The sequence below is a fragment of the Furipterus horrens genome, unplaced genomic scaffold, assembly GCF_987537825.1.
Source record: "Furipterus horrens unplaced genomic scaffold, mFurHor1.1.pri manual_scaffold_11, whole genome shotgun sequence".
In the NCBI taxonomy this organism is placed as follows: Eukaryota; Metazoa; Chordata; class Mammalia; order Chiroptera; family Furipteridae; genus Furipterus; species Furipterus horrens.
Genome location: NW_028327181.1, coordinates 11,039,255 through 11,065,326, shown reverse-complemented (window position 1 = coordinate 11,065,326; position 26,072 = coordinate 11,039,255). Strand labels below are relative to the sequence as shown.

The 26,072-nt window shown below is 47.0% G+C and overlaps 1 protein-coding gene across 1 annotated transcript in view; it reads left to right on the top strand.

The window, feature by feature from the left end:
- MYO1H (myosin IH) overlaps positions 1 to 25,623 on the top strand; it is a 33,881-nt gene extending 8,258 nt beyond the window's left edge. Inside the window, exons 6-31 of the mRNA XM_090291904.1 lie at positions 885 to 983; positions 2,002 to 2,115; positions 2,412 to 2,483; positions 3,281 to 3,400; positions 4,746 to 4,813; positions 5,586 to 5,691; positions 5,984 to 6,064; positions 8,422 to 8,513; positions 9,975 to 10,069; positions 11,489 to 11,535; positions 13,328 to 13,408; positions 14,064 to 14,169; positions 14,818 to 14,935; positions 15,461 to 15,574; positions 16,767 to 16,843; positions 18,147 to 18,215; positions 19,568 to 19,652; positions 20,267 to 20,426; positions 20,912 to 20,995; positions 21,791 to 21,884; positions 22,096 to 22,151; positions 22,872 to 23,007; positions 23,346 to 23,416; positions 23,567 to 23,664; positions 24,652 to 24,751; positions 25,467 to 25,623. Of these exons, the coding sequence (XP_090148030.1) occupies positions 885 to 983; positions 2,002 to 2,115; positions 2,412 to 2,483; positions 3,281 to 3,400; positions 4,746 to 4,813; positions 5,586 to 5,691; positions 5,984 to 6,064; positions 8,422 to 8,513; positions 9,975 to 10,069; positions 11,489 to 11,535; positions 13,328 to 13,408; positions 14,064 to 14,169; positions 14,818 to 14,935; positions 15,461 to 15,574; positions 16,767 to 16,843; positions 18,147 to 18,215; positions 19,568 to 19,652; positions 20,267 to 20,426; positions 20,912 to 20,995; positions 21,791 to 21,884; positions 22,096 to 22,151; positions 22,872 to 23,007; positions 23,346 to 23,416; positions 23,567 to 23,664; positions 24,652 to 24,751; positions 25,467 to 25,490 (2,367 nt within the window). The 3' untranslated portion in view covers positions 25,491 to 25,623. The remainder of the gene's footprint in view (positions 1 to 884; positions 984 to 2,001; positions 2,116 to 2,411; positions 2,484 to 3,280; positions 3,401 to 4,745; positions 4,814 to 5,585; positions 5,692 to 5,983; positions 6,065 to 8,421; positions 8,514 to 9,974; positions 10,070 to 11,488; positions 11,536 to 13,327; positions 13,409 to 14,063; positions 14,170 to 14,817; positions 14,936 to 15,460; positions 15,575 to 16,766; positions 16,844 to 18,146; positions 18,216 to 19,567; positions 19,653 to 20,266; positions 20,427 to 20,911; positions 20,996 to 21,790; positions 21,885 to 22,095; positions 22,152 to 22,871; positions 23,008 to 23,345; positions 23,417 to 23,566; positions 23,665 to 24,651; positions 24,752 to 25,466) is intronic.
- The last annotated feature ends 449 nt before the right edge of the window (positions 25,624 to 26,072 follow it).

Here is a 26,072-nt window from a genome sequence, read left to right as displayed (position 1 = left end):
TTGTAATCTTCACCCAAGGATGATACATTTATTGATTTTGAGAGAGAGAGAGAGGTGTGAGAGAGAAACATCAATCAGTTGCCTCCCACACATGCCCCAACCAGGATAAAAACCACAGCCTAGGAATGTGCCCCGAGCAGGCATCAAACCAACCACCTTATGGTGCACAGGATGACGCACCAGCCAACTGAGCCACCTGGCCAGGGTACCCAAGGAGCTTTATAAATGCCTGGGTTCTACCCTCCAGAGATTCAGATTTAATTGGTCTGGCGTGGGACCTGGACATCAGGGTTGTTTTAAACACTTCCCTGTGGTTATAAATGTAATTGACTTAATCCCCTGATGATTTTAATGCTCAGCCAGGTGAGAACTTCTGGTCTAGGTGGGATGGAAACGTGCTGACAGTCTGTGTCCACAACTGAAGCTACGTTGTTCTGCTTCCAGATCTCGTTTGGAAAAGACTTTTTGCACCTTCCTGCCTCCCATTCTGAGAGTTGTTAGCTGCAAAATGAACACACTCCCTTATAGAGATAGTTCAGGCTGTTCCTATAAACAATTCTGAGATCGAGTGTTCTAAAACTGACTCAGAATTTGAATGTCCAGAAATACACAAAAAGATGTACCACTGATCTGTAACTTTGAAAGTTTCCCCAGGACAGAGTTCTTTCAATAAACTTCCAGATAAATTTGAATAAAGCGGCAGTTGGCAAATCACCCTATGCTGGGTGATCAGAGTAAAATACATCTTTTCACAAATCAGAACATTACATAGAACTGGCTCTTGCATGTTTGGGGAGAAAACCACCTTGATTTGGGAACAGATATTCCCGCGTTCTACTGTCCTCACAAAAACGCCAGTAAGCAGCCCAATTTTGTGTCAACAGGGTCATGGTGCCAACGAGTTGTCTATTAATGACAAGAACGACTGGAAAACCGTTTCCAATGCCTTTTCTGTCATCGATTTTACTGACGATGACCTGGAGGTATGAGCCCTGTGGGCAGACGTGCCAGTGAGATCTGGAATTGAGCAGATGATCCTGATGGGTTTTTTTTTTTAAGAAATTTATTTATTTATTTATTTATTTATTTATTTGAGAAAGGAGAAGGGAAGGAGAAAGATGGGGAGAGAAACATCAATGTGAGAAAGAAACATCAAATGATTGCCTTTTGTATGTGCCCTGATCAGGAACCAAACCCGCAACCTAGGCCTGGGCCCTGACCAGGACTTGAACCTGCAACCCTTTGGTTTGCGGGACAGTGCCCAACCCACGCCAGGGCTAATCTTGGTTTCTTGGTGATTGCATGGTAGAGTTGCTAGATTCAGCCAACAAAAAGGCAGGATTCCTAGTTATATTATAATTTCAAATAAGCAATGAGTGATTTTTTTTTATAAGTATATCCCAACATGGCACAGGGTTGATTCCCACTAAAGCATTAGTCATTGCTTATTTGAAAGTCAAATGTTAACAGGGTGCTCTGCATTTTTCTGGAAGCCCTAAATTTCCCCTGCATGGTGCGAAAGGAGGAGGTAATATTTCTTCTTCCCTTCAAGTCCAATCCCATAGACTCTTAATGAATTCTTGTAGAATTATTTACTCTTGTATTTTGAAACAAACTGGAGCAAATTGTAGGATTTGTAAGCATTGTTTTTACATCTTTTGGTTTTTTGTTAAATTTGATCTTTCTAGGACAATATGATTCATACATACATACATTCATACATACACCGAGGACCAAGGCGTATGTATGTATGTATTGGGTGGAAGGTTATGTAAAAATAAGAGTGTCCTGTGCAGGAGACTGAGACATCTTCCCTGCCCCCCACTGAGGCTCTCCCCCCATCCACACCCCTAGTATCTGAAGGGAATAAGAGAAATTCAGATCTGTAAGCTCAGGGCTGGAAGGGGGGGTGGTTCTCCCTTGGGTATCCCCTCTGATGACAGGTATCAACTAGGCAGCTGCCGACTTCTCTCCCTGTCCTCTCCACTCCCCACGTTCCAGAACCTCTTTGGAATCCTTGCCAGCATCCTACACCTGGGCAACATTTGTTTTAGAGAGAACCGTCAAGGCTGGGCCACCATACCCGTCAACCACGAGATCAAATGGATCGCCAAGGTGATGTTTACTTTCAGAGATTAGGAGTGGGGGCCGGGGGGAGACCAGATAGCTATATGCTCATGTCCCAGAAAGGCTGGCACCATGTTCTTCCTGGCTAGGGGGTGAAGAGAGTATAGGGGTAGCTGAAGACGTGGGTAAAAGCTAGTTGGTTGAAAGATCTACTGTGGCCTGTTTTGCATTAAATCACAACTATCAGGGCAGAGAACCCTGAGCCTGGAAACTCCACGAACTCTTCATAAGCCAGTGAGGAAAATCAGGTCACTGAATGGCATTTTGGTTTATCATTTATGCAGCTCCTGGGGTTCCAACCATCAATCCTTCTGGAAGCTCTCACCCATAGAAAGATTGAGGCCAAAACTGAGGAGGTAAAAATGGCTCTGGGTGGAAATGCGCCTGTCCTCTCCTCCGCTGCTGCCAGCAGGATGGTGGTCCCAAGGAAGCCCACCCTAACACTGCCCATCAGGTCCCGCGTGGCCCAGCTCCTGCCAGTGTCTCCTGCCTTAACTTCTCACCCCCCAACATCACCCTACCACTTGCTCTCCAGGTCTCACGGTCACCACGCCTGCCCGCCACAGGGCCTTTGCATATGCTGTTCCCTCTGCTGGAACACTCTTCATATGTTTCATCTAGTTGACTCCTTGTCCTTCAGTCCCCAAGGTCATTTCCTCCAGGAGCCTTCCCTGTCACCTCACTGCTACCCTACAGCATCGTGTGTGTCTTCTTACAGCACTTGTCACTCTCAGCTTACGAACAACATGACTCCTCTTTGTGTGACTTATTGAATATGTCCCACCGCCACCCCAAATATGAGCCCAGTCCACAAAGGTTGAGAGAGACAGACAGACATCAATTTGTTGTTCCGCTTATTTATATATTCATTGTTTGCTTCTTGTATGCACCCTGACCGAGGATCAAACTCCCAGCCTTGGTGTGTTGGGACAATGATCTAACCAGCTGAGCTACCTGGCCAGGGCAGAACTGTTTGTCTTGCTCGTGGTTGTATCTCATGAGCTCAGCACAGTGCTTGGCACTCAGGAAATAGCTACTCTGCACAAGTCCAGGGGCAAGGTGGCATCCTCCCTGGTGGTCATCATTAAAGGGTCATTTGAAAACTCGGGACATTTTTTAGCCTCTGCAATGATGCGCTTGTTGTTCTTTCCAGGTGATGTGTCCACTGACACTAGAACTCTCTCTCTACGCTAGAGATGCGATGGCGAAGGCCGTTTATGGACGAACGTTCACTTGGCTGGTCAACAAGATCAACTCCTCCTTAGTGAGCAAGGTGAGGCCCACATTTTGGGTGACTTGCTCTCACTGACGTGGTAACGTTTTATAAGTTACACAGTTACTCTAAACAACTTGTGAGTACCGTATTCCCTCACTTATCGCGGGTATTACGTTCCAGAACCCCCCCCCCCCGTGAAGTAGGAAACTTACATTTATTCTACACTCTTAAACCTACGTAACTCTAACAACATACGCATACAGTACCGCAAAATCCCGCGATAGAGCAAAAAATCCGCGATAAATAATTAAATATAATATTTTTAAAAATCCCGCGATACAGTGAGGCCGCGATAAGTGAACCACGATATAAAGAGGGACCGCTGTATTGACCAAGAGCCGCTGATGGCTGGGCTCACAAAAATGCCGGCTGAATGCTTCTTCCAGTGGGTCCCAAAGGAGGGAACACAGAGCGTTTCAAAGTATGCGGGGCGGCTTTACGTATACACAGAAATGTTTAATATTAACAGGAGTATATTTAATGTGCATCAGACAAAATACAACTCCTTGGACCTCACCCTATGGTCACATTTCCTTTTTAAGTGGAATTATTTAAATAAAAAGGGAATTTACACAAAGCTAGAAATTAAGGAAATGATACAAGGGCTCAGGTCACATGGGTGTGGTGAAACTCATGGAGGTCGGCATGCGAAGGACAGACTCTGGAGACATCAATTCAGCACAGGCATACGTACCTTGGGAATATTGCGGGATCAACTCCAGACCGCCGCAATAAAGCGAAGCAAGCCATCATCTCTTTGCCGGTGGAGGGTCTTGCCTTCAACTTGTAAAAACGAACTTTTGTGAAGTATAATAATGCTTAGCGCAGTAAAATGAAGTATGCCTGTACACCATACATGATGTTACATTGCGCCCCTTTTTAAACATAGGCATGTGTTCTCTAAATATATCCATCCTTGCCTGACAGCACTTGGCCCTTTAATTAAAATAATAGCCATACCACCTGTCTTCTCTCCTGGATAAATGTCTCCTTAGCTGTCTGTCTGTAGGGTCCCTCCCTCCTTCCCGTCCTGCTTTTCTTCCTTCCAGATTGCAAGTGGGCTTGGGCGGCTGAGGAGGGCTAAGCAAGGGAGGGAATCGGGAGAGGAAGGTCTCACTGCTCGGGTGGTGGATGTGGAGGCTGGATGGGAGCTGGACAGGCTGCAGGCAGCAGGAGTGGGCTGGGAAGATGGGTTTCCAACCTAAGGTTCTTCTGCGGGCTGTTGGCGGGAAGGGAAAGCCTGAACTTTATAGCCAAGGCCCAGCTTTGGCGGCAGCTGCCAGGCCTTGAGTGTCACAAAGGGAAAGAGCTGGCGATGAGCCGTGTGTGTTATTTTGACTAGGAGTTCACCAAGAAGACGGTGATTGGCTTGCTGGATATCTACGGGTTTGAAGTCTTCGACAAGAATGGGTGAGGCCCTTTGTTCATCTTTAAGGTCTGGGTCTGGTGCAAAGCGTCTCTGATGTTATTGGAGTTGATTTTCCCATTCCTAGAAAGTCTCCAGATTTGCATAGGCTGTTTTAGAAGTCGAATAGCCATAAAAAAGGCAAATGTCTTTTTTTAGCTTGACTCTTGTAACCTATTTAGTAACTTATTTGCTTAATGAAGATTTTGATTTGTCTGTTAAAAGCATCATTAAAAATTAGTAAATACAACAGAACTGAAAGCAACAAATGAACAGACAAAACCAACAAACTATTGACACAGACAATAGTGTGATGATTACCAGCGGGGGTGGGCAGTTGGGGGAGGATGTAGAGGGCAAAGGGGGGCAAATACATGGTGACAGAGGAGACCAGACTTCCGGTGGTGAGCACACAGTACAATATACCGATGATGTCTAATGGAACTGTGCACTTGAAACTTATCATTATTAACCAATGCTACTGCAATAAATCTAATTTTAAAACATAAGTAAATGCAATTAAAAAATTTTCTACAGATTTTATTTTAGAGGGGAAGGGAGGGAGAAAAAGAGGGAGAGAAACATCCAAGTTGTCTCTCCCATGTCCCCCTGGCCCACAACCCAGGCACGTGTCCTGGCTGAGAACCGAGGCAGGCTGGCGCTCAACCCACTGAGCCACACCAGCCAGGGCATTAAAAAAAAAAAAAGTAAATACAGTTTAAAAAAAAATTGGTCAACTTACATAGCTTTAGTTATTTCCGTCTTTTGCATCTCTAGTTTTGAACAGTTCTGTATAAATTACTGCAATGAGAAACTTCAGCAGCTCTTAATTGAGAGAACTCTAAAAGCGGAACAGGCAGAATATGAAATGGAAGGTATAGAGGTAAACATTTTGATGTTTTCTCCTCATTTGATTTCTTAACTAGTGAAAGATATTTACCTGAGAAATATGACTTTATTGATTTTCCCTGATTAGTACTAAGAATTATTTTTTACTCCTTCTCTGCTTATTTCCTGGGAAATGGGTTTTGAGGTCCATAAAGTATTATCTTTTAATGTTAGAGATGATACTCAGATTTTTGGAAAAAAAAATGTTGGAAATCCCATTTAAAAGAAATGTGTTTTCTGCTCATCTAAATCCTCCTTGGAGAATTCTTCCCTCTTTGTCATTTCAGTGGGAGCCGATTCAGTATTTCAACAACAAGATCATCTGCGATTTGGTTGAGGAAAGACACAAAGGAATCATTTCTATCCTGGTGAGAACATTAATGTGGGCTTAGAGCCCACTCACTCGGCGTTCATGGTGCATGGAAGAGCTTTTCCTCCGATGCGAACGGGCTGAGAGGGGATCCACGGGATGGTTGAAACATACCAGTTGAGCTGTTTTGCTGAATTCTGCTCAGAGCTTTAGGCTGAGCTTCCCCCTCTCACTTCCATTGAGAGACCTAAATGACAGGCCGCGGGGAGGTGGCCAGGAAAGGCCTTTGAAACGAGAGCGTGCCTATCTGCCTGCCATAGACACGGAAGGATGAGCCAGAAACCTGGGGGCCCCGTGTGGGCAGTTGTCTGGTGGCGGCTGCTTTCATGCTTAGCATTGAGCAGGAAGCCAAAACACATAAAGGAAGCCTTTACTAAAAAATGTTTAAAAACCCACTGAGTCTGAGCTGAGGCTCCATGGGGTGGGCCTGAGACCTTGTCTGGGACTATTGGGTCTTCTGAGAACATCAGAGCCCTCCAATCCGCAGTTGTTCCAATTTCCTAATAATCAGTTTTTAAGACAAATGCTAAAGGCCAATGAGAAATGATTGCCTTGCCTTGCTTTTCATTCAGGATCATCTACACCACTCTTTGCCACCCTTTTAGTGAAATAACTGGTCTCCCCCCTCCACCCCCACCCCACTTAAGTGCTGTGTAAACCCAGCGTGGAAAAGCACAGCAGGGACATTAGTGAGTGGTGGCTAGTTGCCAGGCACATGGGCACCACCTGGATTCAAACCCTAGCCTCTTTGCTTACTGTCTGTGCAACCATAGGCAGGTGTCATAACCTCTCTGGGCTCCAATTTTGATCATCTTGAAATGGGTACAGTGGTAATAGCGCTTAGCTCAGAGAGGAGCTGTACGGACAAGTTCAGCAAGATCACGTGTGCAGAGGGCTCAGAGCTATGCCTGTTCCACGGAGAGCATTCAGATGCCATTCATTCAGCACATGCCAATCAGATGCTTACTTTGTGCCAGGACTGTGCCCTGGGCTTTGGGACATGGTGGTTCGCAAAACGGATCAGAACCCTCGCACTCAGGAGGCCTCAAATGCCAGCGTGGGGAGACCAACAGCAAAGAATTGAATGGGCAGCATATGCAGCTTGTGCAATGGAGGAGATGAGGCCGGATGTGCAGGAAGGGGGCTCGGCTTTAGATGGTGTAGGAAGGACTCACTGGGAAGGTGACCTCTGCGCAGACCTGAAGGCAGTGAGTGCACCTGCCTGTGGACGTCTGGGGAAGCACGTTGCAGGAAGCGTGGGCCGACCTAAGCTAGGCAATGGACAGTCAACGCTCATAGGGATTCCTAGACGAGCAGGTTAAGATGTTTTAGTACAAAATATTTATTTCCATTTGGTTTTCCATAGATGAAACCAGAAAGTATAGAAACGCTGCTTTATAAGAGTTGTCTCGCCAACTTTAACCAGGTTTTTGTTGTTTTTATTGTTTTAACAAAAGCTACAGGGTTGATTTATCCTTAGTTTTTTTAAAATTTATTTTTATTGATTTTTAGAGAGGAAGGGAGAGATAGAGATCTATTAGTTGTTTCACTTTTCGATGCATCCATTGGTTGATTCTTGCATGTGCCCTGACCAGGAATCAAAGCAGCAACCTTGGCATATCTGGATGATGCTCTAACCAACTGAGCTACATGGCCAGGGCCTCATCCTTAATTTTTTAAAGATGGTCAATTAAATGTCATCGCTGTTGAGGACCCAAATTAGGAAGTAGAAAGACATAGCTTAAGAAATATGAAAGTTTAGCGCCGGCCTGTGAACCAAAGGGTCACCAGTTCGATTCCCTGTCAGGGCACATACCTAAGTTGTAGGTCAGGTGCCCAGTTGGGGGCCTGCAAGAGGCAGCCACACATTAATGTGTGTCTCCCTCTCTTTCTCTCTCCCCCGCTCTAAAAAAAAAAAAATTAATATGAAAGTTTAGGCTCAGGTGGTTTTACAGCAGGCTTTCCATGAAGGCTTTGTTTTGAGTAAAAGGGAACATATTCTTGGCCAGCAATGTGTAGTTAAGAAAAAAAATGAGGTTGAGTGTTTGTCAGCTGGGCCTGGAAGCTGTGCGTGTCCTTGGGAAGATTTTGGAAATAAGCATCAGGTGGGTGGCAGAGTTGATTTTTTTTTTCATGGAGTTTTGCCAGTCCCTCTGGTTCCATGGCACAGTTATCAAATCTGAGAAGCTGAGCCCTTGGGATGCGTTAGCCCCCCTGTTCTGAAATGCTCACCTGAACTTGTGTGAGATGACATGTTTTAGTCCAGGACATTCTGCCACAGCTGGTACGAGCACTTAAACTGGGACTTGGTGGAGCGTGGTGCTATAGATCACGGCTTCTCTTCTTCTTTTGAAGGATGAAGAATGTATTCGTCCTGGTCCAGCTACTGACTTGAGTTTCCTGGAGAAATTGGAACAGAAAGTGGGGAAGCACGCGCACTTCCAGACGTATGTATCTCCTTTGACAAGCTGTTGCGTGGAGGAAGATCATTGCATATCCATTTTCTTGGGCTCGTGGGCAGTGCTCCCCAGGAGTCCAGCTCCGTCTTCATAATAGATATACTGTTAGGATGCACCATATCGTGTATAGCGGGTCCTTGGATAACATCATTTTGCTATAAGGTTGATGAGATGCTGTCGAAGTTGACTCTTGTTTATATAAATTAGCCTATGGTAACATTAGTTTTATTATACGTGGTTTTGCCACCATTCCAAGACGCTATTGACTATGTTAAGTGAGGACTTACAGTATATGCATACCTTTTGTTAGTAAAAATCAAACTCAGATTCTAAGTCAAATTTTAAAAAGATTTTTGTATCTTTATTCATGATTGTTTCATTTGGGACATGTCTACGTGCATATGAAATAGTCTTTTTTAAAAAATCAGATATAACATACATACAGTGATGTATGTATCTGAAGTATACAACTTGATGAATTTTTATATTTGTGCATACCCACACAACCACCATGCGGATGCAAACATAGAGCATTTGCAGCATCCCAGGAAATAAGCTAGAAATTTAACTTAATCTTTGAGATGAAGAGAGAATTTAAGGATGTATACTCTGGAGTCATATAAGCCTTGCTTTGAATCCCAGTTCAGCCACTTATTAGACACTTGACCTCGGGCAAGCAACACTCCTGCGTCTGTTTCCCGTTCTGCAGGATGGGAACGTTAGTAAACCTACCGTGTAGAATTGTAAATGACTCCATAAGTCCCCCAGTGCATTTCTGACCAGATAAGTAAGAATTCAATAAATGGTAGTGGCTTTATCAAACCTGCTACAGAATATTGACAGAATACATAAATGGAATTGGGTAATTGGATAATTAAATGAATCAAGAATGGAAAAATAAATTGCGTTGTATTCACAAATGGAATAAAATACAGCCATCAGAATGAACAACCTATAACTGCAGTGATGTGGGCAAATCACATACATGTAAGTAAGAGAAATCACTGAGCTGTATAAACTTAGGATATGTGTGTCAATATAGATGTATAGACATTTCAAGAAAAAGTTATTTAAAGATTATGAATAACCAGAATCTGAAAAATATTTCATGAGTGTTTTCATCTCTTGACATCATAACAGTGTAAGGTAGTAAGATTGTTTTGGTTGTTACCTAGAAAAATGGAAGTTACTTCCTTGTAAAAATAAACGTGTTTATGTGGTTCACGTATGTTCTTTTATTCCTCAGTCCTTTGGAGAAGGAAGGGTCTAATTTTGGACCTTGATCTATAGCCAAGATGAGGCAGGCAGTAGGCTTTCAGTGCTGGCCTTCAGCTGACCTAGGGGCCCTAAACACCCGCCAAAGACGTCTCTCCCTTTGCTCTATATATGGGTACGTTGTTGCTGTGAAGCAGAAAGGTTTAGCTCCTGTCTACTTCCATCCTGCTGCAGCCGGAAGCTGGCGGGTTCTAAGGGCCGAAAGAGGATTGGCTGGATGGAGTTCCGCCTGTTCCACTACGCGGGAGAGGTCACCTACTGCACCAAAGGTGAGGGCCCATGGGGCAGAGGTCACAGCCGCGCAGGTGCCTCTGTGTCCACTGGAGAAATGCTGCACACCCCTCTCAGAAGCTCCCGGGCCCCACCGGCAAGCATGCCATGTGTGAGAAGTCTTTTTAAATTTACTTACTCTGTATATGACTAGATATATACACGTGTATCCACTTTGATATAATTTCCGTATCACATATTTCACCCACGTTAAGTGTACAATTCCACGGTTTTAGTATGTTCACTTTGTAGCGGTGCGGCTATCACCACGGTCAACTTTAAATCATTTCATCACCAGCAAGAGAAACCCTGCACACGTTAGAGTCGCTCCCCGTTTTCCCTGAGCCCCATCCTCCCACCGCCCTAGATAGCCAACTACTCTATTGTGCTTTCTATCAGCACATATCTGCCCACTCTGGACGTTTCATAGAAAGGACGTCACACAATACGTAGTCTTTTGTGCCTGGCTCCTTTCATGCAGCACAGCGATTTTCAACCCTTTTCATCTCACGGCGCACATAAACTAATTATTAAAATTCTGCAGCACAGCCGACAATATATTTTTTGCCAATCTGATCACAATAATGTGAATGTACTTAATGTCATTATACTTTGCACTTAAAAAGTTAAAATGGTAAATTTTATGTTATGTATATTCTATCACAGTGAATAGTTTTGATAACCTCCCAATTGTCATCTAAGAAGGTTGCATCTTAGACCTTTTTGATGGCGTCTTTTTTTCTGATTCACGTATTTTTAAGCTGGTTTTGGCTTTATAATGACACTCAGTTACTAATTTACTTATGTGGGTTTTAAGTGACACATGCCAGCTTGTAAAATCGGAAGTGATGTGTCTTCCTTGGTATGAAGATGGCGTTGGGTACCACAAGTCCTGCTGTTTGGGTTTTGATTTTTCTCAGTGGTGGGGTTGGTTTTCTCATCCATCTATGCTGTCTACCCAGGCGGCCCTTGAAATTCAGTGCCGCTTCTGTCACTTCCATGTCATTCACCGTTTGCGTGGTCCTTCCTACCAGACTAGGCCCGTGTACAAGGTGGCGCGTTCATGTAGTAGCACACCAGGATTTAGAGTGTAGCAGGCATGCCATAGGCTCGGTTCTGGACACCGAGTTCTCCACATGTCTCAGACATGCCTAGAGATATATTTGTCACAAGAAGAGAAAATGTTACCAGCATCTAGTGGGTATAGAGGCCAGGAGGCTGCTCAATATCCCATGATGCACAAGATGGTCCCCATAACAAAGAATTATCCAGCCTCAACTGTCATCATGCCAAGGCTGAGAACTCTTGTCTAATCCTAGGAGATTATTTTTAGGATTTCCTTTTGCAATCAATTAGGATGGAATTGCATTTTTAGGCAAAGCCATTGATTCAAAAATGTTTTACTCTGCATTTTGTAGGATTCTTGGAAAAAAACAATGATCTCCTCTACAGACATCTGAAAGAGGTAAGTCTGAAACTTAACTGTGTGTGTTTCTGCTGGGTATGGGCTATCACCTGTGGTGCCGATTTTGGGTCAATTTGTTCTTCTGGTTTTTCCTCTCCAGGCACTGTGTTAGAACTCCAGCATGTCATGGCTGGAACAGACATTTAAGATTATCTGTGTGAACCTTTCACTTAATAAACCCATCCAAGTGTGTGTGGTGCCCCTCCCATGTGTCAGGCACTGTGCTAGCTCTGGAGTTTCAGGGTGGGAGGGAGAACAGTGGCCAGGAACAAATATATACATACACAAATGAATTATCCATCACTGGAAAGTGCTATGAAGAAAATAAGCAAGGAACTGTGATTGAGGGGACATTTTAAATTTAGTTCAGAGGCTCAGAGAAAACACCCCTGCCGAGGTGACTCTGAGCTGAAACCTGAATGAGAATGATCAAGGTTACTCCAGGTAGAGGGACCAGCATGTGCAAAGGCTCTGAGGCACAGACAAGCTCAGTGAGGGGTAATGTTAGGAGAGGGGGCTGAGAGCTCAGCAGGCTAAGGTTCCCAGGGTGGAGCAGAGATTTTTGTCCCAGTGCCATGGTAATATACTGGGGCAACGTGAACTGCCGATGGGGAAGCAGACCCAGAGAAGTTGTGACACCTTGAGGTGGGCCTAGAGCCAGGGTTAGCCCCTAGGACTAAGTCCCAGTCTCCTTCCATTTACCCTACTAGTAAGAGAAGCCTTGGGTTTTTAAAGCCTTTATTTTATATTGAAATAGTTAACTGTTTTGTATCCAAGTATATTTAATACAACTTTATAACACAATATCTGTATACGCTATTGTGTGCTCAGCACCCAAAGTCTAGTCTCCTTTTGTCACCATGTAACTGACCTCCTTTTACCCTCTGCATCCTCCCCCCAGCCCCCTTCCCTCCATGTCTAGTTTGTTTTGTTTCCTTTCTTCATGTGCTGTTGTTTTTATATTCCACATATGAACAAAATCATATGGTTCTTGTCCTTTTCGGTCTGACTTACTTCGCTTAGCATGATACTCTCAGGATCCAAGTTGTCGCGAATGGCAATATTTCATTGTATATATGTACGTACCACGTCTTCTTTATCCATTCATATGTTGAAGGACACAGATTATTTTCATGTCCTGGCCACTGTGAACAATGCTGCAGTGAACATAAGGATACATTTATCTTTAGAAATAATTGTTTTCCTTTTTTTTTCAGATATATACACAGAAGGGGAATTCCTGGGTCATATGGTAGCTCTATTTTTAATTTTTGAGGACCCTTCGTACTGTTTTCCACAGCGGCTGCACGCATTAACGTTCCCACCAGCGCTGTGTGAGGGTTCCCTGTTCTCCCCAGCCCCTCCATCTCTCGTTATTTCTTGTCTTGTTGCTAACGGCCATTCTAACCGGTGTGAGGTGACCCCTCGCCGTGGCTCTGATTTGCATTTCCCTAACTAGTGATGTAGTGATGTAGAGCATCTTTTCATGTCTGTTGGCCACCTGTATGTCTTTGGAGATCATCTTTAACCCATTTTTCTGGAGCCACAGGTTGGACTGGGAACAATTATGGCTTCATTGTGTCAGACGGCCTCGCCACGTAGACAGAGCGGTGGATATAGTATTTGAACACTTCCATCCACACTTGATCATGCTTTTTCCCCTCTTCTTCAAGTGCTCCCAGAGCAAATGGCTCCGGGCCGCCGCGCACGCTGCCGTGAGCCTCCCCGCGGGCCCCTAGTGATTTCTCACTGAGAGAGGACCTTAGTGGTGCTCACTCTCCTTTGCTGGCAGGTGCTGTGCATGTCCAAAAACAGCATCCTGAAGGAATGCTTCCTGGCGGCCGAGCTGGAAAACCGGAGGAGGTCGCCCACGGTGAGCAGGAAAAATGCCCCGTGTGAAATGAGAAAGATGGCAAAAATCGCCCAGATGGTGCACGCAGTTCCTCCGGCTGCCTGCCCTTTTTAAGTCCTCCCTTTTCTGGAAGTATCCCTCTCCAACGGGTTCTATTAAGTATGTATTTTCCAAGGTTAGCAACCCGTGTGGTCATTTGCAGACACTTCATGGAGCACCTACTGTGTCAGGCACTGGGCTGGGCACGGGGGCTTTAGCAAGAACAAAACAGACAAGGTCCCTGAGCTCATGGGGCTTACGACCTAGTGGGGGAGGGGACAGGAATATGCCAACTTTAGTAGTGTGTCACGACGGACGCTTGGAAACAAGGGAATGGGAATGTGGTGGCGGAAGGGCTTGGCAGTGATGCTGGCTCCTACGAGCAGCTCACTGCGTACCTGCTGAGTGGGCGAAGCATTCTGGGAAGATGCGTGTCTAGCCTCTGCTTAACCAGACTGAGCTTGGGCTTCTTCAGTTAGAACACCCAAAGCCTTCTCTTAATGGGTGACAACGTTAACAGGCAGAACAATCTGTTGAGAGTTTGGGTCTAAAGGGCCAGAGTCATCTGCCCTCACCTGTCTTCTTGGTATTAACTGGGAGTAGCAATGCCTACTTAGCTCATTCTCTCTCCCCGCAGGTGGGGACTCAGTTTAAAAACAGCCTGAGCAGCCTTCTGGAAATTCTCATCTCCAAGGAACCTTCTTACATCCGCTGCATCAAGCCCAATGAGAAGAAAGAACCCAGTGAGTTGTGAGCCCAGGGAAACAAGGCTGGGAGGAAAACCAAAATGGCGGTGGGGTAAAATCCTAAAAACCACCAGTGGCTCGTCCTTGGGCTGTGGACATACATTGTTTTCAATTTTAATGATAGAAGGTGAATAAACGGGGACAGGGCTTGGTGGCTCTGGGAGCCTTGCTCAGATTTTGGCTCATTTTAGGAGCCACACAGCTGCAGTGTTACAAAACGGTCCGTGACTTGGCTGTTTTCTAAACTCATGCCGTGGTCTATAGAAGAGTCATGCAGCCAAAGGCTTACAGAGGCCGGGCAGGAAGAGCAAGTGAGTGAAGCAGACTGAGCATAAGGCAATAGGGAGTGGAGGGGACTGCGACAGACTGGAGAGGGCACCCTCTGTTAAAGGGGCAGCATGACTTCCTACCAGCTGTTGTTGTCAAGAATGGACAGATCTCATAGTTTTTCAAGAGAAACCAGAAACCCAGGCTTTCCTGTAAATCTCCCATTAAATAAAGCTCAATCAGGGCTTCACAAAACCCATCTGTGGCTAGACCCCCGCTCACAGACTGTCAGCTTGCAGCCTCTCCTCTGGTCTCTCTCGGCGAAAATGGAGCCATGGGGTGTGTCCTTTACTGTCGTTCTCCCGTCTGTTTCCAAAGGCGAGTTTGACGACTTCCTCATAAGCCATCAGATCAAGTACCTGGGGCTGATGGAACACCTGCGGGTGAGGCGGGCCGGCTTTGCATACCGGCGGAAATACGAGCATTTCTTGCAAAGGTAAAGTCTGTTTTGTTGCTCTGAAGCCAGTAAAACACTTAGAGCAGTCCCCCCCTTATCCTTGGAGGGCACGTTCCAAGACCCCCCAGCGGATGCCTGAAACCACGGATAGTGCGGAACCCTATTATACTATGTTTTTTCCTAAATATACATACCTCTCATATGTAATTTATAAATTAGGCACAGTGAGAGATTAACAATAACTAATAATAAAGTAGAATTAGAACAATATACATAATAAAAGTTAGGTGAATGTGGTCTCTAAAAATACCGTATTTACACTGTCCTCACCCCTGTCCTAGTGATGATGTGAGGTGATAAAACGCCGTACAAACTTCCACGCTTTCACTTAAAGGAAGCACTTGACGGCTTCCCTCGGGCACATCCGAATCGCCATCCACACTAGTCCTGAACACTAGCACTGCAAAACCGCGACAGGGCTGTGGTGACGCAGTGTGGCGGGGCTGGGCAGAGGGCTGAGTCAGTCACATCCTGGCTTTCTGGGCGCGCTGCTCCTCTCTGCAGGTACAAGTCCTTGTGCCCGGACACCTGGCCGCACTGGCACGGGCCGCCAGCAGAGGGCGTGGAGCGGCTGATCAAATACATCGGCTACAAACCGGACGAGTACAAGTTAGGGAGGTGAGTGGCTGGGAAGTCACCGTCCCAGTGTTTCAGGCGTTGATCCATATCCATCTAGAGCCCAGAGATTCATGTTCCAGGAAATTACGTAGATTTACAAGCAGATCTGTCCATTCACTTAATTTAAACGCAGCTCTTTAAAGGAAAAAAAAAAAAAAAACTGCCGTGTGTCTCCTTCACTCTCAATACTTGACTTACAACACTCAACACTTCCGACACTAGCTGAGTGTCTATAGAGTCTTTCTCTGTTCAAATGTACGCAGGACCTCTAAGAGGGGATGTCAAAACTTACACGATGTGACAGTTCCTCTAGCCGTAGTTGTCCCGAGCAGGATAGCTTTGGTGTATCCATTGAAAAGCTTTGAACCAGGAAGATTCTCGCCTGTTCAAAGCCGTCTGTGGTCCCTCTCCATCCTCACACGTCTATTTTGGGCCCTGCTTCAAAAAGCAGTTGTTTTTCCAAGCCAGATCCCTGAGAGGAATGGGGCGTAGCACCTCCTGAGGGAGGCAGGCCATGGAAGGTAGAGAGTGGGATCTGTCCCTGTTCCATAACCTGGGATGGGACGTGGGGAATCATGCAACATGGCACACGGCTGCCCCCAGTGGGAAGTTTCCCTCCAAGGGTAGGTGGGTAGGGCAGGCATTACAGGTCCCTATTTACAATTTATCACTGCTAATGAGATCCATATTCTTTGTCATCACTTTTTAGAACCCAGGGAAGTAACTGCAGGTTAGGGTGGTGTATTCGTTTCCATGGGCTGCATAAAAAATTAGCACAAACTAGCTGGCTTAAACCAAAAAAATTTATTCTCACAGTTCTAAAGGCTATAAGTCCAAACTCAAGGTATTGAAAGGGCCATGCTCCCTCTGAAGGCTTTATGGAAGGATCTTTCCTTTACTTCTTTCAGCTTCCAGTGGCTCCTCACATCCCTTGGTCTGTGGCCACATCACTCTAGTCTCTGCCTCCATCTTCACAGGGTCTCCTTTCCTGTATCACTTTTTTGTTTTTTCTGTCTCCTTTAAGGACCTTCTTGGATTTAGGGTCCACCCTAATGATCTCATCTTAATCCTTACCTTGATTATGTCTGGGAAGTTCTGAGTGGACGTGAACTTGGGGAGAACACTATTCAACTCTCTACAGAGGGCAACTGACCTGTTAATAATTAAAACACTCTTCTTTTTTCACTTCTAGAACCAAAATATTCATTCGTTTCCCCAGAACTCTATTTGCTACAGAAGATGCCTTTGAATTCAGTAAACATCAATTAGGTATGAATTTTTTTGGTCTTGACTTCAACAGAATGTGGAATGAACAAGCTTAGCTTGGGATACATCTTAAACGTGGTGTTTGATTTAGAAGCATTGGCTTTGGAAACCAGAAACAAGATATGGGATTATGAGGATACATGTGAATTTATGCCGTAGTGTTTGGAGGTCGTCACGGATGCACATGGAAACAAACACTGTGGTGTCGCCCGGTTCTAGTTTGGATCAATCTCTTGTGTGCCACGGGAGTCCATCCCCCTTAAATGAAGGATTTAAAAACTCTTCGTATAACTATCTGATGTTGAATGGTGTAGCTTCAGAGCCTACAGCCAGGCTGTCTGTTTGGAATGGTAGATGAGAAAAGTGAGGCGGTGGGAAAGTGTAAACAATGAAAAATGAAGACTATTGGGGGAGCAGGGCTCCTTCCTTGAAACCGGCCTGTCAAGGAAGACGCTGCTTGAGCAGGCGGGTGCTTGCTGTGTGCCAGTGCAGACCAAGCCCTCCGTGTTCATGAGCTTGTATCCTCAGAACAAAGCTATGGAGTGAGATCGTCGCCTTGCTTCGGTCAGGTTAACTGGGGCCCAGAGATGTCGGTCACTTGCTAGAGGCCACACAGCTAGTAAGCAGCAGAGCTGGGGTGTGAACACGGGTCTCTGGCTTCAGAACCTGGACTCTGAACTGCTGTGCGGGTCTCGTTTTTTGACCCCTACACAGCAGTGGGCACCGATCACTGGAATCTGGTTACTGGGCAGGTGCTGGCTGCGGGGGGACCTGAGCCAGCATTTCGCACCAGCTCCCAGGGGATGGGACGTTAACAGTCTGCAGACCCTGGAGGAGCCTGGCCTGTGGTGGGACCTGTCACTGGGAGGAGGAGTTGGATGGAGGAGAAGCTACATGGGGAGGGAGTGTGGTCCTGCAGGCCTGGGGTCATAACCGCCTTAGGAGCTGCGATGCCTCAGCAGCTAGCAAGTTAGCACCCCATTAGTAAAGTGTGCTGGTACCCGCGTGGGGGCAGGGATGGGATGAGGACAAAATGTAACACCTGGCATGGAACCAGGGTGCAGCAGGACCTCTAGATGTTGGCTCTGGCCCTTACCCTGAGGAACACAAGAGGAAGAGAAAGCTCCAGTCACTGGGCAGCTCTGACGCCAGGCTCCACGTGACCCTGTGTGACCCTGCTGAATCGGCTTCCTCTATCCCCTCTGCGCTGCATGCCCCGCAGGTCACTCCTGACATTCCCCTTCAAGGTCACAACTGCAACGATGCACACAGAGCCATTTCACCAAAACTTTTGTTTTGTTTTAAGTTGCGAGAATTCAAGCCACATACAAAGCCTGCCTGGAAAGGAGAGTCTATGTGAAAAAAAAACAAGCAGGTAAGCAGCGCACAGAGACTTCCCAGCCTGCAGCGGGCCCCAGGGTCTCTCACCTGGCCTGTCCTGGGGACACAGGCTCCTCTGCGCATCCTCCCCCGGCCGCCTGTCCTTGAAACCTTGCTGGGAGCCAGTTCTAGGGCCTCTTCTCGTGTCTACTCTGTTAACCAGAGATTACAACATGGTGTCTGTATTTGTCCCATGGACATGTTTTATTTGACCCTCAATATATGCGTGTTTAAAGGAAAACTTTTTAAAAAGGTTACTAACAAAGGCACGTGAGGACCCTTGGAGTCCCTTTCCTCTGTCCCTCCCCAGTCACTTCTCAGCCCCTGCCCCCATCTTCTGAATTTTGCATTTATAATTCCCATGGGTTTTTAAATAGTTTTCCATCCATGGATGCACCACTCAATGTAATTATAGACTGGCATGATTTGAAATGAATGAAATTATACTGTATTTTATACTAAATTGTTTTACAGATTCAGTCAGTAGATGCTTATAGTTATATATTTTCATAGTTGTATAGTAGTCCACACTACCCAGAAGTAGCAAACTTTTTCCTTAAAGGGCCAGATAGTATTTCAGACCTGTGGGTTATATAGTTTCTGTTGCAGCTACTAACTCTACTATTGTAGAATGACAGCAGCTTTGAGCAAATACATAAATGCATGGGCAGAGGAGTGTTGCAATTAAGCTTTATTTATAAACAGGTGGCCAGCCCAAGGGCCGTAATCTGCCTTCCCTGTGCTATGCCGAGTATACACAACTCAGCTGTTCTGTTGGTGGACGTTTGGGTTGTTTCCACTTGGTCGGTGGGATTTTTTTCTTTTTCGTTCGTTTGTTTTTTGGAACAATGAGGAAAAAAGAAAAAGCATTACAAGAAAAATATGGATTAACAGAGTAATAGGAAAAGCATTTAAAAATTGGGAGACAAACCAGAAATCGAATTTGTGTGTCCCAGTTTATGTATCCCAGTTGTTAAATGCAGACAACTAAAGCAAAGTACACCTGGTGAACAAACCAAACACGGTGGTAAGACAAACGTGTATCATCACAAGTGCTGCTCTCGTCCCTGAAAAGGACCCTGGGAAACTCTGGTGCCCTCGTGTAATGTCGGGCCTTCCCTCAAAGCTCCCCATAGCGCCCCGTGTTCCTATCTCCCTAGTGAAGTGTCCCCTGAACGCCCCCAGGTAAGAAATGATGACCTTCACCCGACTTTCCATCTCTGGGGCTAGCCAAGTGCCGTAGCGGGCACATGGATGTTTGTGGCGTGGATGACTAATTCGGAAAAAGCCTTTCGCATTTAAATATGATTGTGCACACCTTCTAATGCCGGCAGTGAACTCTTTCAGCCATCAAACTGGAAACCCACTGGCGTGGAGCCCTGGCTCGGAAGAAGGCCCAAAGGAAAAGGTGGGCTGTGTATATTATAAGGAGGTAAGTTCCTGGGTTCAGGAGGGAGGAGGGGCTGCTTGGCTGGCTTTTTTGAATTTGTGCAGAAAGGTCGCCTTCCTTTTTGGATGTCAACCCTTAGGAATTCAGCTCTCTTTCCTCTAAGCACCCTAACTTGATGGTGATCACAACTTAGTATATTTGTAGTTTTTCTTAGTCAAGTTCAAAAGTCACAGAGTCAAATGCCTTCTGATGCCAGGCCGTAAAGTGAGTCTTATAAGCTTGAACAAGACAATAAGGCATGGTGGGGAGTGCAGCAAACTGGAAAGCTCACTTCATCTCGGATGACAGCTGCTGTCGAGAAAATGACAGGCCGGCACTGCCAGATCTTTAGATTTTTCAAGGAAAGCTGGAAATCTGGCTTCCATGTAATGCCTCCTTTTTGTTGTTGGTAACTAATTCAAGCTACTCAAAACAAAGCAAAAAATAGTGTGGGTGAAATACTGTGGGGCAGAGTTGGCCTGTGGGTGACATTACTGGCTCTGGCAGACAAGACCATCTGAATAATCTCTACCATTCGGCATCCTCTGAATCAGACGAATGGAGAGAACCCAGTGAAGAAACAGGTCAGAAAACTAACACAACACTTTCCTATTTAGGTTCATAAAGGGATTCATCAACCGAGACAAGCCTCTTTGTCCTGACAATGAGGATTTTATCGTGTTCATGCGGAAGAATTACATCTTGAATCTTCGGTATCATGTCCCAAAGAACGTCTTGGACAAGAGTTGGCTGATACCTCCTGGCATTTTGCAAAACGTAAGGACTCCACTGGGACTCATGTTGCAAGTGGCTTGAAAGGGCTGCCTTAGCAAAGCACTCTCTTGCAAGAGTATTGCGTGAGAAATTTCCTCAGAATCCGTAATAGCCTTACTGGAAGTATAAAGCCATTAAAGATCTGCTTATACAGAGCACTTTTAAATGGTTTCCATTCTTGATGTAGCCTTCCAGAAGGGTTAGGTGACTGTCACCTACAGCAGTGTTGCTCTAAAGATGGCCCAAGGACCCTCCATGCACCGTGAGGTTCCTGGGCCCTAACCTGGACCACTGAGATAGCATAGTAGGAAGCGTTTCACACAGCTACAGGGGACTCAAATGCATTCAAGAACCACTAGCTTAGCAGCAGTGAAAAGGTAGCACAAGACTGGAACTGAATTCAACTATGCTTTCAAAGCTGCTATTCTGGTGGCACAGCGCAAGGCAGGGTGGAGTGGGGCACGTGGAAAAGCGTCTTCTCCACGCAGGCATCGGATCTGCTCAGGAAAATGTGCACGCGGAACCTGGTTCGGAAGTACTGCCGCGAGATCACAGCCGAGAGGAAAGCGCTGGTAGGCACGTGGGCCGTGCGTGGTGACAGCGGTAGCGGGGCTGGCGCTGGCCCTACAGCTGGACTGTTAGTCAGCAGTCCTCACCCACCATTTCACCTGTAAGCCAGGGGTCACGCCAGGCCCACGCCCACGCCCTGTGCACATGTTGAGGATTAAACATGCAGACCACTTAGCACAGAGCTCTGTTAAATGGCAGCTGTTAAAATCAGCATCACTCATGTGGTTACCATGGGAAACAATCCAGAGGGCAAATGCAGGACCCCTCTCTGCTGGAGGTCTGGTTTTGTTTATGCTCATCTGCAGCTCAGCAGACTTTTCCCCAAAAGGGCTAGACAGTAAGTATTTTAGGCTTTGCAGGTCACGGGACCTGTTACAATTACTCAACTCTGCTGCTCTAGCCCCAAAGCAGCCAGGGACCATGCGTCACTGAATGGCATAGCTGTGCTCCAATACACCTTAACTTCCGCACAACCAGACCAGATGCTGCATTGGGCCCGCGGGTTGTAGTTGGCCTGTCTCTGACCCAGAAGAAACTGCTCCCAGAAATTCTGAGAATTCCACTTCCAGAAAGCAAGTCCAAGTGAAAAAAAACGAGCCCTAAGTATCAACTCCGTTTCTACCGGAGTACTTCTTAGAGCATCCGGCCATAGCAGGGAGGTGTTCTGATTTCTGTGTGGGAGGACGGCCAAGTTCCCCCAGCTTATCCAGGGGAGCGTGCCATGCCTGGACCTTGAAGCCCTTCTGTCCCAGGGTCTCGTGGCCTCCATGTCTGTACCTTCAATTATGTGTCACCAGATGCAGCAAAAGGTGATCACCAGCGCCGTATTCAGGGGGAAGAAAGAAGGCTACACAGAAAGTTTAAACCAACCCTTTGCCAACAGTCGGATAGGTAAGTACTGTGCATGCTTCCATCTGTGTACTCATTTTCCTATTTAAAAAAAAAAAAGCCAAAGGAAAATTTTTAGCTCCATAGCATTTCCTGATGGCTCTTCCCCAGCTAAGGTCTTGGTCCCAGAGTGACACAGAGCCAGCAGGTGACAGTGGCTTTTGCCCAGGGTGGTATTTAGTGATGATTCACTGTGTTCTGGTTCCCTCCCTAGATGAAGAAGACATTAACCCCAAAGTGCTTCAACTCATTAGCAATGAGAAAATCCAGGTAAGTAAGTGTGGGTCCTGGCCTCCGACAGGATTCCCTGATGGCGTCGGAACAGGGTCTGTTGTCTGCGCCGAGTCAGGGGTGCATGTGGCTGGGCTGGGCTCTCAACCGTGATGCTCTGGGTACTAAGATTTGGGGACCACCACTGTTAGATGCCTGCTGCTGTTCATACGGTCCTTATCAGTCACCCTAGGAACTGTTTGGTCATGTATGAAGCTGAGTGAACTACGGCCGTGAACTTAACCATGAAATGCGCCCTAGTGGCCAGCAGCAAGGCCAGGTGCATGGGTGCTGACTGGGCTTTGTGACGGAGTAGCTGTGTGATCCCAGGCAGGTTCAAGAAGCTCGTGGTGGCGCTCCTGGCTGCTCTGTCACTTTGGGTCCCCTGGAGAGCAGCAACCTGAGTGGCTAGGCTGGCGCATCCTCTGGCTGAGGTCTCCAATGCCCACGGAGCGTTGACCCCTCAGAGGAAGGAGACCTGTGAGGCAGGTGGCCGCAGCCGTGGCTCCCCCGGAGGGGCAATGCCACAGGCAGAGCTAGGAATCAAAACCTACCTGGCAGGGGGCCGGGGGGCCGGAAACACCCGCTTCTGCAAAACCCGGCCGAGCCTCTGAGCGCTTGAACTCACTGTGCCGGCCTCTGAGTCACCAGGAACTCAGTGCTTTGCCCCTCCGCCCATGAAGTAACCTTCCCCTCGTAGTGACGGTAACCTCCTTGCAGTACGGCATCCCGGTCATTAAGTACGACAGGAGAGGCTTCAAGGCACGACCGCGGCAACTCGTTCTCACTCAGAAAGCGGCTTACGTGGTGGAACTTGCCAAAGTCAAGCAGAAAATAGAGTACTCGGCGCTCAAAGGTAAGACGCGGGCAGTCCTCCGACTGACCTAGCTCCTGGGCACCCCAGAAGTGAGTCGCCATCAGCGTGGGGCGCTGTTCTGGCATCAATATCAGTGGGACCTACTTCACTCAAGTGACCAGGCTGGACAGTAGTCACCCCCTACAGTGACCTGTTTTTAATTCAATCCACCTCTGCATCCCAACAGCATGCCAGCTGTTTGAGGCAGCCCTTCACCCCACTGGGCCCAGCGGGGAGGGAAAAGTGTGGGGAGGGGGAGCCCCTAGGTACACCTCCTTTTATCTGTACTAATGTCAGGTTGTCCGGTTCCTGGTTCCTAACTTTGAATCTGTCTTAAGGTATCTCTACTAGCAATCTGAGTGATGGAATCTTAGTCATTCATGTTTCTCCTGGAGCCAGCAAGCAAAAGGTAACTGGTGGCCACCGGCCTCTGATAACACAGGGACAGGGCACAGCGCCCAGCTGCTGGGCGGACTAACCGCGAAACCACAGAACTGGAGAGCACGTGCCTTTACGGCGCTGCCCCTGAAACGGTGCTGTCCTCTCCTCTCCGCCTCAGGGGGACGCCATCCTACAGTGTGAACACATCTTTGAAGCAGTCACGAAACTCGTCATGCTGGCTAAAAAGGAGAACGTTGTAAATGTTGTTCAAGGAAGGTAGGTGGTTTCATCTCCAGCAGAGGAAGTGATTCAGTGTTACAATGTTTATTAACGCATCAAGGACGACGTGAGTGTTCATCATTTCACCCACACCTGCCTCCCAGCAGGGGCGGGGCAAGAAGCCTCTAGTGGGGTCCCCTTGCCCTTCTGATGGAGAACTTCCTCCCTCACCCCTATGATTGGGGCTCCAGGGAAATGAAGTCGGTGCTCACTCACTGATCTAAGGGGACAGCAGTCTTACCAACCAGTATTCAAAGGAGGTGCCTGTGTTCCTGAGGGAAGCTGTCACAGAGTGGACCTTGGGGCCAGAGCAGGTGACCACCACACCTTTGAGCTGAAAGCTGTTTTGGGGGGACACGTGGTTAAGCACAGTGGGCCTCAACTTCGCAGGCTGCGTACAGACTGATGAGGGAAAAGTGCTAACGTTTCTTTAGGACACACAAAAATACCAGGCACGTCCAGTACTTAATGCAGTTCCCTCGGCAGCTCTGAGGTAGGTGCCACCTTTGCCACTTCACAGGCACCAGGGGCTTAACCAGCAGGCGGACTGTCACACAGCTGGTCGGGGACGGCACGCGATGTCCTAAGACCATGCCTCTCCTTCTTGGGCCGAGGCAGGCACCGGGCCCCCAATCCTGCCCCCTGAGCCCCCAGGAAAGCAGGCTGCTCCCCCGGACTCCTGCTCCTATTACGTCCCAGTCTTTATAACCTGATGAGTCAATTCACACATCGAATGGGAGAGTTAGGTCTGAGGGCAGACCTAGCCCACGACGAGAGCTGTAGTATAAAGGTGGATAGTTACTCAGACATCAAATTGGCCCTCGAAGAACTGAATGTGCTACATGCAGTAAAACTATTAATAAAACAGGAACTCAACCTTGAAACTAGTAATAATACTTCATAAGTAAATCTCTTTTGCAGACCAAAGGCTGAGAGGGAAAAAATAAGACTATGTCAGTAATTCATTGTTTTGTGTATTTTAAGCTTACAGTTTTATATTAGTCCTGGAAAAGAAGGCACAATAGTTTTCGACACGGGCCCAGAAGAACAAGTCTATAAAGATAAAAACGGACAATTAACGGTGGTGAGTAGCTGTGTTTGGGGAGGGAGGTGAAGAGTCTCAGACGAGAATAAAGACTTCAATTCCCCCATTTTCAGTCCTTGTACAGACTGACTGAAATCATACGCTAGTTGATCTCTTTCTAGTCCTGACTCTACATCTGAAAAACAGGAAAAAACAGATTCAAACACTGAATGAAAAGGAAAAAGTTTACTTACCGTATTTAACGTGAACCAGAAGATGGCACTAAATCCTCCTGAGTTTTCAATGACAACTCTTCCCTGGGTGGCAGGGCATTGGGCCTCGTCACAGTGGTTCTCGGGCTCCCAGCCAGAGTCTTGTGTGTTTTGTGTCACCCCCAGGCACTGGGATGTGATTGGTCGGGGATGTGGCCTGGGTTTGGAATATGAGCACTGGCTGGTCTGATGATCAGGGGCCTGGGAACCAAAGCTGTCTTAGGAAGAAGTCAGGTGCCTGTGCTTTGCCCTCCCTGGCAAGTGGTACACAGAGCTTGTTTCGATCCAAGCTCAGAGAGGGAGCATATCTCTTTTGGAATCACACAGCCTATCTTTTTGCCTGGCTGGCTCAGGCTGAAGATGCTAACAGGCCCCAGTCAACCCATTTCTAAATGTGGCTTCTAGAAGCTCCTCCAAACCTGCCTGGATGAGGTTGGGGTGATAGTGGCTTCCTTCTGAGTGAGGTGAGAGGCCTCTAAACCTAAGCGTGGGCTCTCTTCCAGGTGTCTGTACGCATGAAGTCCTGATAGAGCAGGACATCTGACTGAGGAGAGTACCCAGGAAGCGGGAATTTGATCCGGGAAGCTACACCTTCAAGGAAAGGTGAGAACAGCTCTAGGAAAAGGAGCCTCACCTCTGAAGAGACGGAGTGGCATCTTCTGCCAGGGTGCATCTTCTGCCAGAGCCCACCCCCAGCTTCTCAGGTGCCCTGTGGCACTAAATCAAAACGTCCTCTTCTGGGAGTCAGGTCAGCCGAGAGGGTGGTTTGAAATGTCCCCAACAGGATATATACTCGAGGCGAGGGGCATTCGCACCTGCCGTTGTAAGGAAGGCAACAGATTCTCTACCTTCATCAAGCTGCCTCCAAGGCACAATGAAGTATTACATGTGCTCTGAGAGTAAGTAAATGAGATTTCATAAAGCTGCAAGATTTGAACTTCGCTTCAAAGAAACTGAACTTGGAAATGTACCCCATTCCTCAACATCTGATAGGCTCCTGAGGCTCTAGATGGTGAGCTGTGTCTCCCCACACCCCAGCCCCCCCGATAGTGAATCGGGGGCAACACCGGCTGATTCATTCTGCTTTCTCAGAAGCCCAGCAGCACTTC